This window comes from Pristiophorus japonicus, chromosome 3, assembly GCF_044704955.1.
Source record: "Pristiophorus japonicus isolate sPriJap1 chromosome 3, sPriJap1.hap1, whole genome shotgun sequence".
NCBI classification, from domain to species: Eukaryota; Metazoa; Chordata; class Chondrichthyes; family Pristiophoridae; genus Pristiophorus; species Pristiophorus japonicus.
The window spans coordinates 248,510,661-248,528,904 of NC_091979.1; the positions used below are offsets into that span (position 1 = coordinate 248,510,661).

Sequence of the window (18,244 nt, forward strand, 5' to 3'; positions counted from 1 at the left end):
AACGGCTAGACCAGTACTTTGTAGCCAATGAGCTGGACGGTGAAGGAAGCGCTGCAAAAAGGAGAGCGATCCCCCTCACAATCTGCGGGGCACCGACCTACAGCCTCATGAAGAATCTTCTGGCTCCGGTGAAACCCACAGATAAGTTGTATGAGGAGCTGTGTACACTGGTTTGGGAGCATCTTAACCCGAGGGAGAGCGTGCTGATGGCGAGGTATCGGTTCTACACGTGCCAGCGATCTGAAGGTCAGGAAGTGGCGAGCTACGTCGCTGAGTTAAGGCGACTTGCAGGACAATGTGAGTTTGATGGCTACCTGGAGCAAATGCTCAGAGACTTTTTTGTACTGGCCATTGGCCACGAGACCATCCTACGAAAACTTTTGACTGTAGAGACACCAACCCTCAGTAAGGCCATTGTGATAGCACAGGCGTTTATGTCCACCAGTGATAACACCAAACAAATCTCTCAGCGCACAAGTGCTAGCAATGTTCATAAATTAACTGGAACTGTGTTTGCGAGCAGAAATGTACAGGGCAGAACCCACGAGTTTGCAACTGCCAGCAGGCCTCAGGTGACCCAGATGACTCAGAATCCCCAACAAAGGATGAATGCAAGGCAATTCACACCATGTTGGCGTTGTGGAGGCTTCCATTCAGCCTATTCATGCTGCCTCAAAGGGTATGTTTGCAAGAGCTGTGGAACAATGGGGCACCTTCAACGAGCTTGCAAATGAGCTGCAAGCTCTACCAAACCTGCTAACCACCACGTGGCAGAGGAAGATCGGTCCATGGTGGATCAAAGCAATTTCGAGCCTCAGAGAGAGGAAGCAGATGCTGAAGTACACGGGGTGCACACATTTTCGATGAAATGTCCACCTATAATGCGAAACGTAAAATTGAATGGCTTACCCGTAGCCTGGAACTGGACACTGGCGCTAACCAATCCATCATGAGTAAAAAGATGTTTGAGATTCTGTGGTGCAACAAGGCACTCAGACCAGCCCTGAGCCCTATCCACACGAAACTGAGACTGTACACCAAAGAGCTTATCACTGTCCTGGGCAGCACCATGGTCAAGGTCACCTACGAGGGCACGGTGCACGAACTGCCACTCTAGATTGTCCCGGGCGATGGCCCCACACAGCTTGGAAGGAGCTGGCTGGGCAAAATCCGCTGGAACTGGGATGACATCTGAGCACTATCGCATGTCGATGAGGCCTTATGTACCCAGGTTCTGAACAAATTTCCTTCCCTTTTTGAGCCAGACATTGGAAACTTTTCCAGGGCAAAGGTGCAGATCCACTTGGTCCCAGAGGCACGACCCATTCACCACAAGCCGCGAGCGGTATATGATGAGGGAGAGAGTGGAAATCGAGCTGGACAGGCTGCGACGCGAGGGCATCATCTCCCCAGTGGAATTCAGCGAGTGGGCCAGCCCGATTGTTCCAGTACTCAAAAGTGATGGCACGATCAGGATTTGCAGCGATTGTAAAGTAACTATTAAACGTTTCTCGCTACAGGACCAATACCCGCCACCTAAGGCAGACGACCTATTTGCAACGCTGGCAGGAGGCAAGATGTTCACCAAGCTCGACCTGACTTCGGCCTACATGATGCAGGAGCTGGAGGAGTCTTCGAAGGGCCTCACCTGCATCAACACGCACAAGGGACTGTTCATCTACAACAGATGCTCGTTTGGAATTCGGTCGGCTGCAGCGATCTTCCAGAGAAACATGGAGAGCCTACTCAAGTTGGTACCACACACGGTGGTCTTTCAGGACGACATATTGGTCACGGGTCGGGACACCGGCGAGCACCGGCGAGGTCCTCCAGCGACTGGATCATGTAGGGCTGCGGCTGAAGAGGTTGAAATGCATCTTCATGGCAACAGAAGTGGAGTTTTTGGGGAGAAAGATTGCAGCGGACAGCATTCGGCCCACAGACGCCAAGACAGAGTCTATCAGGAACACGCCCAGGCCACAGAATGTCATGGAACTGCGGTTGTTCCTGGGACTTCTCAACTATTTTGGTAACTTCCTACCAGGATTAAGCACCCTTTTAGAACCCCTACATGTGTTATTGCGCAAAGGTGAGAACTGGGTATGGGGGAAAAAAACAAATAATTGCTTTTGAGAAAGCCAGAAACATTTTATACTCCAACAAGCTGCTTTTATTGTATAACCCGTGTAAAAGACTTGTGCTAGCATGTGACGCGTCGTCGTACGGAGCCGGGTGTGTATTACAACAAGCTAATGTTGCGGGGAAGTTGCAACCTGTCGCCTATGCTTCCAGGAGCTTGTCTAAGGCCAAGAGGGCCTACAGCATGATTGAGAAAGAGGCATTAGCGTGTGTGTTCGGGGTAAAGAAAATGCATCAGTACCTGTTTGGCCTCAAATTTCAGCTGGAAACCGATCACAAGCCCCTCACATCCCTGTTCGCTGAAAACAAGGGGATAAATACTAATGCCTCAGCCTGCATACAAAGGTGGGCACTCACGCTATCAGCGTATAACTATACCATCCGCCACAGGCCAGGCATCGAGAACTGTGCAGATGCTCTCAGTCGGCTACCATTGCCCACCACGGGGGTGGAAATGGCGCAGCCTGCAAACTTGTTGATGGTGGCACAGCCCGCAAACTTGTTGATGGTCATGGAAGCGTTTGAAATTAATAAATCATCTGTCACGCCAGATTAGAATTTGGACCAGCCAAGATCCTCTGCTGTCCCGAGTAAAAAAACTGTGCACTGCATGGGAGCTGGGCCAGCATCCCCATTGAAATGCAAGAGCCAATCAAGCCGTTCCAGCGGCGAAAGGACGAGCTGTCCATTCAGGCATAGAAACATAGAAACATAGAAAATAGGTGCCCTTCTCGCCTGCACTGCCATTCAATGAGTTCATGGCTGAACATGCAACTTCAGTACCTCATTCCTGCTTTCTCGCCATACGCCTTGATCCCCCTAGTAGTAAGGACTTCATCTAACGCCTTTTTGAATATATTTAGTGAATTGGCCTCAACAACTTTCTGTGGTAGAGAATTCCACAGGTTCACCACTCTCTGGGTGAAGAAGTTTCTCCTCATCTCGGTCCTAAATGGCTTACCCCTTATCCTTAGACTGTGACCCCTGGTTCTGGACTTCCCAACATTGGGAACATTCTTCCTGCATTTAACCTGTCTGAACCCATCAGAATTTTAAATGCTTCTATGAGGTCCCCTCTCATTCTTCTGAACTCCAGTGAATACAAGCCCAGTTGATCCAGTCTTTCTTGATAGGTCAGTCCCGCCATCCCGGGAATCAGTCTGGTAAACCTTTGCTGCACTCCCTCAATAGCAAGAATGTCCTTCCTCAAGTTAGGAGACCAAAACTGTACACAATACTCCAGGTGTGGCCTCACCATGGCCCTGTACAACTTAGCAACACCTCCCTGCCCCTGTACTCAAATTCCCTCGCTATGAAGGCCAACATGCCATTTGCTTTCTTAACCGCCTGCTGTACCTGCATGTCAACCTTCAATGACTGATGTACCATGACACCCAGGTCTCGTTGCACCTACCCTTTTCCTAATCTGTCACCATTCAGATAATAGTCTGTCTCTCTGTTTTTACCACCAAAGTGGATAACCTCACATTTATCCACATTATACTTCATCTGCCATGCATTTGCCCACTCACCTAACCTATCCAAGTCTCTCTGCAGCCTCATAGCATCCTCCTCGCAGCTCACACTGCCACCCAACTTAGTGTAATCCGCAAATTTGGAGATACTACATTTAATCCCCTCGTCTAAATAATTAATGTACAGTGTAAACAGCTGGGGCCCCAGCACAGAACCTTGCGGTACCCCAATAGTCACTGCCTGCCATTCTGAAAAGTACCCATTTACTCCTATTCTTTGCTTCCTGTCTGACAACCAGTCTCAATCCATGTCAGCACACTACCCCCAATCCCATGTGCTTTAACTTTGCACATTAATTTCTTGTGTGGGACCTTGTCGAAAGCCTTCTGAAAGTCCAAATATACCACATCAACTGGTTCTCCCTTGTCCACTCTACTGGAAACATCCTCAAAAAATTCCAGAAGATTTGTCAAGCATGATTTCCCTTTCACAAATCCATGCTGACTTGGACCTATCATGTCACCTCTTTCCAAATGCGCTGCTGTGACATCCTTAATAATTGATTCCATCATTTTACCCACTACCGATGTCAGGCTGACCAGTCTTTCATTCCCTGTTTTCTCTCTCCCTCCTTTTTTAAAAAGTGGGGTTACATTGGCTACCCTCCACTCGATAGGAACTGATCCAGAGTCAATGGAATGTTGGAAAATGACTGTCAATGCATCTACTATTTCGAGGGCCACTTCCTTAAGTACTCTGGGATGCGGTCCATCAGGCCCTGGGGATTTATCGGCCTTCAATCCCATCAATTTCCCCAACACAATTTCTCAACTAATAAGGATTTCCCTCAGTTCCTCCTCCTTACTAGACCCTCTGACCCCTTTTATATCCGGAAGGTTGTTTGTGTCCTCCTTAGTGAATACCGAACCAAAGTACTTGTTCAATTGGTCTGCCATTTCTTTGTTCCCCGTTATGACTTCCCCTGATTCTGACTGCAGGGGACCTACGTTTGTCTTTACTAACCTTTTTCTCTTTACATATCTATAGAAACTTTTGCAATCCATCTTAGTGTTCCCTGCAAGCTTCTTCTCGTACTCTATTTTCCCTGCCCTAATCAAACCCTTTGTCCTCCTCTGCTGAGTTCTAAATTTCTGTTGTGGGGTAACCGCGTAGTGCTACCAAAAAAGGGCAGGGAGACGGTCATCTCGGATCTCCACAGCTCACACCCGGGTATAGTAATGATGAAAGCGATAGCCAGATCCCACATGTGGTGGCCCGATATCGACTCTGACTTCGAGTTCTGTGTACGGCAATGCAACGTATGTGTTCAGTTGAGCAACGCGCCCAGCGAGGCACCACTAAGTTTGTGGTCCTGGCCCTTCAGACCATGGTCGAGGATCCATGTCGACTATGCGGGCCCGTTTCTCGATAAAATGTTCCTGGTGGTGGTGGATGCTTTTTCAAAATGGATTGAATGTGAAATAATGTCGGGAAGCACCGCCACTGCCACCATTGAAAGCCTGAGGGCCATGTTTGCCACCCACGGCCTGCCTGACATACTGGTCAGTGACAACAGGCCATGTTTCACCAGTGCCGAATTTAAAGAATTCATGACCCACAATGGGATCAAACATGTCACCTCGGCCCCGTTTAAACCAGCCACCAATGGGCAGGCAGAGCGGGCAGTACAAACCATCAAACAGAGCCTCAAACGAGTCACAGAAGGCTCATTCCAAACCCGCCTGTCCCGAGTACTGCTCAGCTACCGCACGAGACCCTACTCGTTCACAGGCGTGCCCCTGGCTGAGCTACTCCTGAAAAAGACACTCCAGAGTGAGGAACAGGCCTTAGGGGCCGGCTTATATACAGTGCTCCCAAGGGATGCTTGGATCCCTTGGAACTTCAGGGGATGAGCTCCCTGGTGGCAGAACATGGGAGTGCATGCTTTACAGATATACAACATCTCCCCAGTGGAATTCAGCGAGTGGGTCAGCCCGATTGTTCCAGTACTCAAAAGTGATGGCACGGTCAGGACACTTAAAACAAGACTCTTGCTGGTTCACCCCAACCTGCATGATCAGGTAGAGAGCAGGCGGCAGCAACAAAATGTAAATGATGGTCGTGCCACTGTGCAACGGGAAATTGATCTGAATGACCCTGTTTATGTGCTAAACTATGGACATGGTCCCAAGTGGATCGCGGGCACGGTGATAGCTAAAGAAGGGAATAGGGTATTTGTAATCAAACTAGACAATGGACAAATTTGCAGAAAGTACCTGGACTAAACGAGGCTGTGGTTCACAGACTGCCCTGAACAACCCACAGCAGACACCATCTTTATCGAGCCCACAACACACACCCAAAGGATCAACGACACCACGCCGGACCAGGAAATCGAACCCATCACGCCTAACAGCCCAATAAGGCCAGGCTCACCCAGCAACCCTGCAGGGTCAACAACACGCCAGCCCAGCGAGGGCACAGCCAACACACCAGAACAGACATTTGTACCGAGGCGGTCCACCAGGGAAAGAAAGGCTCCTGACCACCTCACCTTGTAAATAGTTTTCACTTTGACTTTGGGGGGCAGCGGGAAGTGATGTTGTGTATCTGTAAAGCATGCACTCCCAGGATGCTCATCCCCTGAAATCCCAAGGGATCCCAGCATCCCTTGGTAGCACTGTATATAAGCTGGCCCCTAAGGCCTGTTCCTCACTCTGGAGTGTCTTATTAAAGACTGAGGTCACTGTTACTTTAACCTCCCTGTCTGCAGTCTCATCTGTGTTAGGAACACAATAGCCCCGATTTTAACTCAGGTGGATTCTCCGCTCAAGCCTGAGTTAAAATTACAGTCAGGTCTCAATGATGTCATCGGGCTGCATCATGCACATACAAAGAAGGACCCTGTTGGCTCCGGGTGCCTGTCCTTGCTGCCTGCTCAAAAGTGCAGGTTAAAATTGCAGATGTTGCAATCGTGGCGGCTTTCAGACTGGTAAAAGCCAGGGCGATTTTAACGGCCCATCCGCCTGGTTTCTTCTGAGTGAGTGGGCTTAAAATCGTCTCCAGTGTGTGGGAAATGTACGGCCATGCAGTGCCCCATCACGGATACACAACCGATTGAATCTCTGGAGGATTGGTTCTCCAGAGTTTCTTCCTGTTCCCCAAAGACATAGCAAGCTAAGTGGCAACATCTATCTCATTTTAAATCCGATATTATAGATCTTAGACCGCTTGCCGTCATTGTCCTTGCAGCTCAGAAACGGTCTTGTTTTATGTAGCAAAGTGTTATCTTCGTGCGAACCTTGCTAGCCTTGTAGGTTTTAGGATCCTGTGCCAAGTTTGGAACATTGCTTTTCACTTGGAGACCAGTGCTTCCAAAAGACATAACAGTCAAAACAGATTCTCATTAAAACAAACAAAAAAAAAAGATGTTCAAACATGCCAATGCTTTAAGCTTCCTTCTTTAAAAAGGATTTCCTTAGTTGCTGTTAACTGTCAAGCCAATCCAAAATCTTTTTTTTAACAATGTTGCTCTTTATTCACTGCACGGGCGGAATTGAGTGTTTGCTGGAGCATGATTTCATCGGCAGGTTTTGGACACAGATTTAAGGTGATTGGCAAAAGAAACAATGGCAATGTAAGAAAAAACTTTTTTACGCAGCGAGTGGTTGGGATCTGGAATGCACTGCCTGAAAGGGTGCTGGGGGCAGACTCAACCATATCTTTCAAAAGGGAGTTGGAAAGTATCCGAAGGGGAAAAAAAAAATCGCAGGACTACAGGGAAAGGGCGGGGGAGTGGGACTAGCTGAGAGTCGGCACGGGCTCGACGGGACGAATTGCCTTCTTCCATGCTGTAACCATTCTCTGATTCTATCATGTAAATCTGTCTCCATTGAATGAAAACTTCTTTGTGAAAGCCATTGGGCCAAAAACCGTGGGCTCTGCGGGCGCGTACGATGTGTGCACTGGCCCGTGGAGGCCCCGCAAGTGACAGTTCTTGGAAATACGCCGCTTGCTAACTGTCATCATTTCTTTTGATGATTCCAACGCATCCCTGGGAGAAGGGCCTTCACGGGCGGAGATTTGGGCTATTTGCCCAACTCTTGCCCAGCGAATGTCCTTCAAACTTTTAGGTCTGGTAAAAGCAGGAGTAAATCCTGATTTTACCAGCAGAAGGGTTTTAATAGATGGAAAAAAAATCAACGTTATTACTTACATTTATATTTAAAATCCCTGTCTGTTATGTATGTATGTAGACCTTACCCAAATGTAAGACTTGCCACTAGGGGGCACACCTGTGGGAGACCTAAGGGTCACCTGTGCACCCTGGGGCAAGCAGGTATAAAAGGTGACTCACCATGCTACTTTCTCATTCTGGAGTCTGAATAAAGAGACCAAGGTCACAACAGTTTGAGCTTGTGATATAGTCCTGTGAATTTATTCTGAATATAACACTGTCTATGAAGGTAAGTTTATTTTTAACACTATTAAAACATGTTTTTAAAAATTTCAAAACAATAAATGTTTCTCTTAAACATTAATTTAATACAGTTTGTATTCATTTAAAAAAAGTGGTGTTTTTTAAATCTATGTTTGTGTTTTATTTGATTTTCGGGGTATTCTCATTGACAGAATTGGGAGCTTGGAGCTCGGAGCTCCCATTACTATCAATGAGAATACTGCATTGTGATTGGTGGTCCTGGCCCACAATCCCAGGATGTGCGTACGCTCCTGGAATACGTGGGCCTCTGCACTGTGCTGCGAGCTAGGCCTCGACCCAAGTGTTCGTTCCTCTGGGACCACCAGGTATTTTCGGTAAACAAAATTTTGGTCGGAGGCGTCCGCCCGCAGGAAGCCTCTGACCTCAATTTTTGGCCCAGTAGCTCTCTGTGAGCCTGGACAAGTTGGAGCACAGCACAAAATGCAAATTCAAAAACTAAATTGGGCAATTTCCCACAAGCAAAGGATGTAAATCTACAGTGGCCCAGAAGGAGCTGCTGTTCCAAGATTGACCTTGCGTCACAATGATTAACACAGAGGAAGCATTGAGCTGAGTGAGGAACATGCTTGACTTCAACAATCAGTACCCAGTAATACTGTCATGGTGCAAAATGGAGAGTAAGCCATCTATCTGCGATTGTAAAATTGTAGGAAAAATGTCTCCATTTCTGAGCACAGGGGCATAGCCAGGCACCTGAAGTCCATGCGCCCATGTAGACTTTATACTTTCCCTGGGGCAGCAAGATTAAGCTCTGGTCTCTACTCCACCCCTCAGTGCCGATCCTGTTTCAACTTCCTGCTGTGTGAGGTGGGTGGTGGGGGAGGTGGCGAGGGGTGGTGGTGGGGTGGGGATTTGCACAATCGTTTTGAGATGGGGGATCCCTGAACTTTGCAAAATGAACATGAGAATTCCCAATTGCATCAGCATTTGAAGTAAAGGGGTGTTGGAATGGGGAGTGGCAGGGGTTGAAACTTACCAACATGAACCGAGGAGGGGCAGGGAAGGGGGATGAAAAGCTGATAATGAACAGCAACATGAACTAAAGGAAGGAGGAGCAGGGTGCCATCTTGAATTGAGCGGGAAAGGAGCCAACATCAATGGGGAAGAATTGGGATATGGGGATGGTGCGGGAAAGTGGAGTTGAGGTCGATGATCAGCCATGATGGGTATTGGTGAGGCCACATCTGGAATACTACGTGCAGTTTTGGTTTCCATATTTACAAAAGGATATACGTGCTTTGGAGGCAGTTCAGAGAAGGTTCACTCGGTTGATTCCGGGGATGAGGGGATTGACTTATGAAGATAGGTTGAGTAATTTGGGCCTATACTCATTGGAATTCAGAAGAATGAGAGGTGATCTTATTGAAACGTATAAGATTATGAGGGGGCTTGACAAGGTGGATGCAGAGAGGATGTTTCCACTGATAGGAGAGATGAGAACTAGAGGGCATAATCTTAGAATAAGGGGCCACCCATTTAAAACTGAGATGAGGAGAAATTTCTTCTCTCAAAGAGTTGTAAATCTGTGGAATTTTCTGCCTCAGAGAGCTGTGGAAGCTGGGACATTGAATAAATTTAAGACAGAGATAGACAGTTTCTTAACCGATAAGGGGTTATGGGGAGCGGGCGGGGCAGTGGACCTGAGTCCATGCTCGGATCAGCCATGATCGTATTAAATGGCGGAGCAGGCTCGATGGGCCGTATGGCCTACTCCTGTTCCTATTTCTTATGTTCTTATTCAATGAGTCCTGGCATAAACTACAGGGGAAGGTAAGAGTACCAAAGTGAACCAATGAGAGGAGGGTAAGAGTGCCAATGTGCACCAGGGTGAGGGGGGAGAAGAGATTTTGTCCATGAACTTGGGGCAGTGTGGACAAGAGTGCCTTTACGTCACTGTCACAACTGTAAATATATTGTTTAAAACAACTTCTCAAATTTAATAACTCAGTGTTACTAATAGATATCAGGAATATCCTTTTGAGTTCTCTGCAAGAAATAAGGAGAAATCTCTACCATTGCTGTTATAATCAATTTCAGTACCACTACACGTCTGGGGCCTATATCCCAGGCTATGCCATAGGGCAAGTTTAGGGCACGCAGGTTATTCTCAGAAAAAAAAAGTTAGTGGGTGGGCAAATAGGATTAAATAAAGAGAGGCTTTCATTTGTATTGCATCTGCCCTCTTCTTCGCTGCAATCTCCTCGAGTCTTTTCTCGTACCCTTAAACCCTTCAACTTACCTTTTGTGAATACCTACCTCCCTTCGTCCCATCATTGGTAGTGCCGTCTTGAGACGCGTTGATCCTGCTCTCTGGAAATCCCTCCCTAAAGCCCTCCATCTCTCCTACATAAGAACATAAGAAATAGGAGGAGGAGTAGGCCATAAGGCCCCTCGAACCTGCTTTGCCCTTCAATAAGACCATGGCTGATCTGATCATGGACTCATCTCCGCTTCCCTGCCCGCTCCCCATAACACCTTATCCCCTTATCGTTTAAGAAACTGTCTATTTCTGTCTTAAATTTATTCAATGACCCAACTTCCACAGCTCTCTGAGGCAGCAAATTCCACAGATTTAAAACCTTCTGAGAGAATAAATTTCTCCTCATCTCATCAGTTTTAAATGGGCGGCCCCTTATTCTAAGATCATGGCCTCTAGTTTTAGTCTCCCCCATCAGTGGAAACATCCTCTCTGCATCCACCTTGTCAAGCACCCTCATAATCTTATACGTTTCGATAAGATCACCTCTCATTCTTCTAAATTCCAATGAGTAAAGGCCCAACCTACTCAACCTTTCCTCATAAGTCAACCCCCTCATCCCCGGAATCAACCTAGTAAACCTTCTCTGAACTGCCTCCAAAGCAAGTATATCCTTTTGTAAATATGGAAACCAAAACTGCACGCAGTATTCCAGGTGTGGCCTCACCAATTCCCTGTATAGCGGTAGCCAGACTTCCCTGCTTTTATACTCCATCCCCTTTGCAACAAAGGCCAAGATTCCATTGGTCTTCCTGACCACTTGCTGTACCTGCATGCTATCCTTTTATGTTTCATGCACAAATACCCCCAAGTCCTGCTGTACTGCAGCACTTTACAATCTTTCTCCATTTAAATAATAACTTGCTCTTTGATTTTTTTTCTGCCAAAGTGCATGTCCTCAAACTTTCCAACATTATACTCCATCTACCCAATTTTTGCCCATTCACTTAGTCTGTCAATGTCCTTTTGCAGATTTTTTTGTCCTCCTCATACATTGCTTTTCCTCCCATCTTTGTATCATCAGCAAACTTCAGTCCCTTCTTCCAAGTCATTAATATAGATTGTAAATAGTTGGGGTCCCAGCTCTGATCCCTGCGGCACCCCACTAGTTATTGATTGCCAACCCGAGAATGAACCATTTATCCCGACTCTCTATTTTCTGTTAGTTAGTCAATCCTCTATCATGCTAATATATTACCCCCCACCCCATGAACATTTATCTTGTGCAGTAACCTTTTATGTGGCACCTTATCAAATGCCTTCTGGAAGTCCAAATACAACACATCCACTGGTTCCCCTTTATCCACCCTGTTCATTACATTCTCAAATTTGTCGAGCATGACTTCCCCTTCATAAATCCATGCTGACTCTGCCTGACTGAATTTTGCTTTTCCAAATGTCCTCTACTGCTTCTTTAATAATGGACTCCAACATTTTCCCAACCACAGATGTTAGGCTAACTGGTCTATAGTTTCTTTTCCCTTTCCACCTTTAAAAACTATTTCAAATGCTTAATTTTGATTAAGCTCCCTTTTCCTAATCACTCCCTCCATGTTTGTTCAATCTACTTATTTTGGGAAATGCTTTAGGATGTTTTGTGCATTAAGGGGGAGGAAATTTGCCTCCTTTGCATCTCCCGTTAGCGCCTCCAGTGGACGATAACTGGGTGCTAATGACTTACTGACCAGACTTGGCAAAATTACTGCCATCCACAAACTTGCATGGCGGGTCAGCGCTGGCGCTAAAACTTACTGCCTCGATCTCCTGCGCCCCGGAGATTGTGTCATCATCCGGTGCACAACGACCTGTTACCGTCCCGGATCTTAAATTCACTTCCGCCCCCTGCAGCAACGCTGGGCATCAACAACGGCAGCTGTAGGAGGCAGTGAGAGCTCGGAATTAAAGGCAGTGGTGGTCAGGTAGGCCAAAATGTTATTATCAACCCTGTGTGCTGGATTTTGAATTTTTTTCATCCTGTGTTGATCAGCCCCGCGCTCTCTGACAGTGCTTGGGGCTGTTCTTCGTGGATCACAGGCGCCATTGCCCACCATTCCCAGCCTTACCTGGAAATGACCTCAGTGATGGCTCTTCCCTGTACGGGAGAGAAGGAGCCTGTGATTCCGGCAGCATTGCACGGGACATTGCTCAGCGCTCTGCCGCTACCGTCCCTCTCGCTCCCTTTAGCGGTCCAAGGGAAGTGGTAGCGCTTGATTTAGTGCTCCAGGATTGCGTCCTATTGAATTGTGTAGCACCCGGCAACACTCTTGCACTCCCGCAAAACGTTATCGCCCCAAACGGGGCGCCATGCAGTTTCTATCCCTAATTAATCTACGCTATTCAAGCGCCTTGGGACGTTTTAGTATGTTAAAGGCGCTATATAAATCACCTGATTTAGGAATGGTTGGAGAGATTCCAGTTTCGGGCCACTATCTCCATCCCTCTCCATAGCATCTATCTGAGGATGAACCAGACTGTTCGCAATCTTGGTGTCATATTTGACCCTGAAATGAGCTTCTGACCACATCCGCGGCATAACTAAAACCGCCTATTTCCACCTCCGTAACATTGCCCGTCTCCGCTCCTGCCTCAGCTCATCTGCTGTTGAAAACCTCATCCATGCCTTTGTTACCTTTAGACTTGACTATTCCAATGCACTCCTGGCTGGTCTCCCACATTCTACCCTACGTAAACCAGAGGTGATCCAAAACTTGGCTGCCCGTGTCCTAACTCGCACCAAGCCCCACTCACCCATCACCCCTGTGCTCGCTGACCTACATTGGCTCCCGGTTAAGCAATGCCTCGATTTCAAAATTCTCATTCTTGTTTACAAATTCCTCCATGGCCTTGCCCCTCCCTATCTCTCTAATCTCCTTCAGCCTCAAACCCCCCGAGACATCTGCGCTCCTCAAATTCTGCCCTCTTGAGCATCCCTGATTATAACTACTCAACCAGCGGTGGCCGTGTCTTCAGCTGCCGAGGCCCCAAGCTCTGGAACTTCCTGCCTAAACCTCTCCGTCTCTCTACCCCTCTTTCCTCCTCTGAGACGCTTCTTAAAACCTACCTCTTTGACCAAGCTTTTGGTCTTCTGCTGTAATTTCTTCTTATGTGGCTCGGTGACAAATGTATTTGTTTTGTCATAACACTGCTGTGAAGCACCTTGGGATGTTTCACTACGTTATAGGCACTATATAAATACAAGTTGCTGTTGTTGTATTGTAACATGAAACTAGGAATGATTGTCGTGACAGTCCTAAAGATTGGCCCAATACGGGGTGAGCTCGGCCAGCCCTAATGTCCCTGGTCTATTCTTGATCCTTAGCTGGTCAGGCTTAATTCTCAACACTGTCACCACTGACACCGAAAACAGTCCCAAGACCCACAAAAATGAAAAAGAATCTCTCCTATCGAAACACCAGGATTGGACATCAAGTGACACTGGGTTTATCTGCTTGTTAGTCAGCGTTTTGGTGCTGAGGAAAGATTTCACAAGCCCTGTAAACACTTGGGTCTTTTATACAGGATTCAGTCAAGACATCACGAATGAATTGATAAAAAGGATCCTAGAAGCATCATTAAATAAATTGGACTGGGACTGACTTCACACGCATGGTCTGATGTCTGCTGCCCCTCTGATCTTTATGTATTCTCTCTGTGTGAAAGCAAGGTTCGTGTCATCTTCCAACAATCCAAAGGAGAAGTAATAAGCAGCATGGCACTGCTCAAAGGGAAGAAAATATTTCTGTGATGCCTGCCACTCCTGACAATACAAAAATGTTCTGATCAAAAAGCCTGGGTAATAGCCTTAGCCCAAATTAAGGATGAGCTTGCTGGACCCACCCTCTTATGAAGGGCAGCTCCCATTTAGAATGGAATATTTTAAAACATTTGAACCAACTCAAACAATAATTTCTCTCAGACTGTTTTAGGTAGAGGAGCAATCTATCCCAATGTAATGTCCTGGTATTCTACCTCAAATTATATTATCACTGAGTATTCTGAGACAGACACAACTCAATAGCTTGGTGGCCCCTGCACTTGCCCTGAAATGGAGGAAATCCCATGTCTGCTCCTTCATTACTGGAGAAATAGCTGCAAATTTTAACATTTTCTCGGCGAATGCAGCTTTTCTTAACCTTGTTTTATTTTGTTTTACCCTGTGGGTGTATTCTCGCATGCCGTATTCCAGTACGGAGAATGCCAGGTTGCCAAATTATTTATGCTGCAGAAAAAGCCAGCATGTGAAGGAGATGAGGGTTGTTTTTTCTTTCAAAATGTATGTGCGATTGTCTTTCTCAGTAAAGAGTCTTTCTGAATAAAGAGTGTGAGTGAGACAGACACGGTGCACAATCCTAAAGGAGCATGTCCAGACGACCATTACTTCAACTCTATCACGTGGACAGTATTGTTGCTTCCGGTTATGTGACAAGTCCTTGAGGTGACCCTTCTTTTGACAAGCTTATGCATAGCATTTTGAGTCGACTTACGAGAACTTGTATGAAGCTACGCACTTGTATCTGCTTCCATTCATAATTGCTGGATCCTAATGTGACTTACAATGGCTATAATTACAGTTTAAGAGATTGATGTCTTTCAGTGAGAGTAACTATGTAGCTGCACTTCCCTTCAGCGTACAACCTTGCCTCACTTCCCAATCGAAGAAATCTGAATAAAGATAAAAGTCCCAGTCAGATAGTCATTGCCTTTAGAAATAGTGATAAATTATTCCCCTCATCAGGACCAGAAGCATTGATTTTCCTCTGCGCGAGCAACGGCTAATGATCGTCTGCATTGAGAGATATGGCAGGGGGGGTGAGCACAATGGGGCTGTCAGGTAACTAGACAAAGATGTCCGAACTTTATTTATTTCACTTGCTGTTTTCATTGCTTCTCCCCCTAGGTCTGTAATGGGTTTGGACAAGGACCCAGACCTTATACACATCGAAGCGAGGAGCCAAGATGGACGTGAGTGCTTTGATTAAACAGTGAATGAATGCGCGTGGTTGGTTATAGTGCATGCCAAGCAAAGTGCCTCGACTGTTAAATGTGTAATGGTGAAGTTCAGTGCTCACTAGTACGCCATCAATTTCCAAATTTTCAGTCGGACTGCACCACCAATGGAATGCTTGTAACTGATCCTTGACCTTTACAGAGGCAGCGGCTGATGTTGGATTAGTGCAAAGGTTTCCTTGCATGACACCATCTATCACTATTTGGTGTTCTGTGTTCAATCTTCTTTTGCTTTGGCTAATTAGCCCCCATGTTGGCCAACTTTATTCTTCCAGCAAGAGCATAGATGACAGTTATTTCTGGACATAAAATCCTAGACTTTTAGAGAGCACTGAGTTCAGGAAGAATCTTCACTGCTAGAGGGTGCAATTAGTGGTCATACGTTTTCACCTTTCTGTAATGTCAGTAAGGTATTAAAGCAACAGGCTGCAAAAGTTGGTTTTAAAGCTGATTTTCTGGCAGGCCATTATTCAGATACATCCCTTGCATTTTATAAATCCCTTTTCTTAATCTGTCAGCTGTAGCAAACTGGGCCGTTGCACTTGGTCTCGGATCCCTGATCAGAGAGACGAAGAGTTTTGGGAGTAGAACCTTCAACCGAGCTGTTCTGGCGAAGGGGTTATATCCAAAAACGTTAACTTATCTTGTCTCGTAACAAAGGCTGACTGAGCTGCTGCCGTGTATTTGCAGCATTTTCCGTTGAGATTTTAGATTGCCAACATTTGCGGTTATTTTCTATCTTTATTTACACCGTTTCGATGATGTTCAAACCAGGAAAATGTCATCCTCCCTGTTCAAATGATGGAGTTGTTATTGGTACAAATGGAGGAAATCTTTTCAGCTTTTTGTCAGTGAGTTAAATAAGCAGGGTAGATCTGTTAATTGCACAGTTTGTATCCGGTGTATGAAAAGGGCCAAACAGGTTTCCTCAGTCTGAGGTGGTGGGGGTCTGGAACTCACTGCCTGAAAGGGTGGTAGAGGCAGAAACCCTGTCCACACTTAAAAAGTACTTGGATGTGCACTTGAAGTGCCATAACCTGTAGGGCTACGGACCAAGAGCTGGAAAGTGGGATTAGGCTGGATAGTTCTTGGTCGGCCGGCACGGACACGATGGGCCAAAATGGCCTCCTTCCGTGCTGTAAATTTCTATGATTCTTATGTGATTTCTTCGTCCCATTTTCCTTCTAATTTTTTTTGGTTACTCTTCCTCTCTTGCAGAGGCTGAATGATACAGGGGTATTATTCTTACATAGCCTTACATAGTATTTACAGCACAGAAACAGGCCATTTGACCCAACAGGTCCGTGCCGGTGTTTATGCCCCACACAAGCCTCCTGCCACCCTTCTTCTTCTAACCCCATCAATGTATCTTTCTATTCCTTTCTCCCTCATGTGTTTATCTAGCTTCCACTTAAATGCATAAGAACATTTCTTATGTTCTTATGTTCTAACATAAGAAATAGGAGCAGGAGTAGGCCATATGGCCCCTCGAGCCTGCTCCACTATTCAATAACATCATGGCTGATCTGATCTTGGCCTCAACTCCACTTCCCTGCCCGCTCTCCATAACCCTTGACTCCCTTATCGTTCAAAAATCTGTCAATCTCCACCTTAAACATATTCAAAGACCCAGCCTCCACAGTTCTTTGGGGTGGAGAATTCCAGAGATTCACAACCCTCTGAGGGAAGAAATTACTCCTGATCTCCGTTTTAAATGGACGACCTCTTATTCTAAAACAATGCCCCCCTTAGCATCTATACTAGTGGCCTCAGCTACTTCATGTGGTAGCGCGTTCCACATTCAACAGGTACCAGAAGTCCTTTGGTGCCCGAGCAGTGCTCGCTGGCAGGTTATTCAACCATGGGGACCATTCCAACCAAACCCTATGAGTCAGCTTCCATATGGACACATGTGCCCAGCCCCGGTCACTGGCTAATGATTCAGAAATGAAGCCCTGCAAGGTTATTCTTCCTCCCCTAATCCAGGGTTACTTGAGTCAATTATAATGGCCCATAGTGCCACTACTGAGATAAGCAAATTTATCACAAACCACAGATCAAAGTGGAGACCTTTCTGGTGTCAGCCGTGGTTCAGTGGGTAGCACTTTCGCCTCTTAAATCTGGCCCTTAAATCTGGCACCAAGTTCATGGTCTACAGGGCTGTAGTGATACCTGCCCTCCTGTATGGCTCAGAGACGTGGACCATATGCAATAGACACCTCAAATGGCTGGAGAAATACCACCAACGATGTCTCCGCAAGATCCTGCAAATCCCCTGGGAGGACAGACGCACCAACGTTAGCGTCCTCGAACAGGCCAACATCCCCAGCATCGAAGCACTGACCACACTCGACCAGCTCCATTGGGCGGGTATTGTTCACGTACCTGACACAAGGCTCCCAAAGCAAGCGCTCTACTCGGAACTCCTACACGGCAAGCGAGCCCCAGGTGGGTAGAGGAAACATTTGAAGGACACCCTCAAAGCCTCCTTGATAAAATGCAACATCCCCACCAGCACCTGGGAGTCCCTGGCCAAAGACTGCCCTAAGTGGAGGAAGAGCATCCGGGAGGGCGCTGAGCACCTCGAGTCTCGTCGCCGAGGGCATGCAGAAATCAAGCGCAGGCAGCAGAAGGAGTGTGTGGCAAACCAGACTCCCCACCCACCCTTTCCTTCAATGCCTGTCTGCCCCACCTGTGACAGAGACTCTAATTCCCGTATTGGACTGTTCAGTCACCTAAGAACTCACTTTTAGAGTGGAAGCAAGTCTTCCTCGATTTCGAGGGACTGCCTCTGGTGATGATGATGACTCTCGCCTCTGAGGCAGAAGGTTGTGGATTCATAGTCCCACTCCAGAGATTTGAGC

The 18,244-nt window shown here is 46.7% G+C and overlaps 1 protein-coding gene across 1 annotated transcript in view; it reads left to right on the forward strand.

Annotated features, from left to right (window-relative positions):
- LOC139255589 (VPS10 domain-containing receptor SorCS3-like) overlaps positions 1-18,244 on the forward strand; it is a 450,963-nt gene that overhangs the window by 157,500 nt on the left and 275,219 nt on the right. Inside the window, exon 5 of the mRNA XM_070873959.1 lies at positions 15,271-15,335. Coding sequence (XP_070730060.1) covers positions 15,271-15,335 — 65 coding nt within the window. The remainder of the gene's footprint in view (positions 1-15,270; positions 15,336-18,244) is intronic.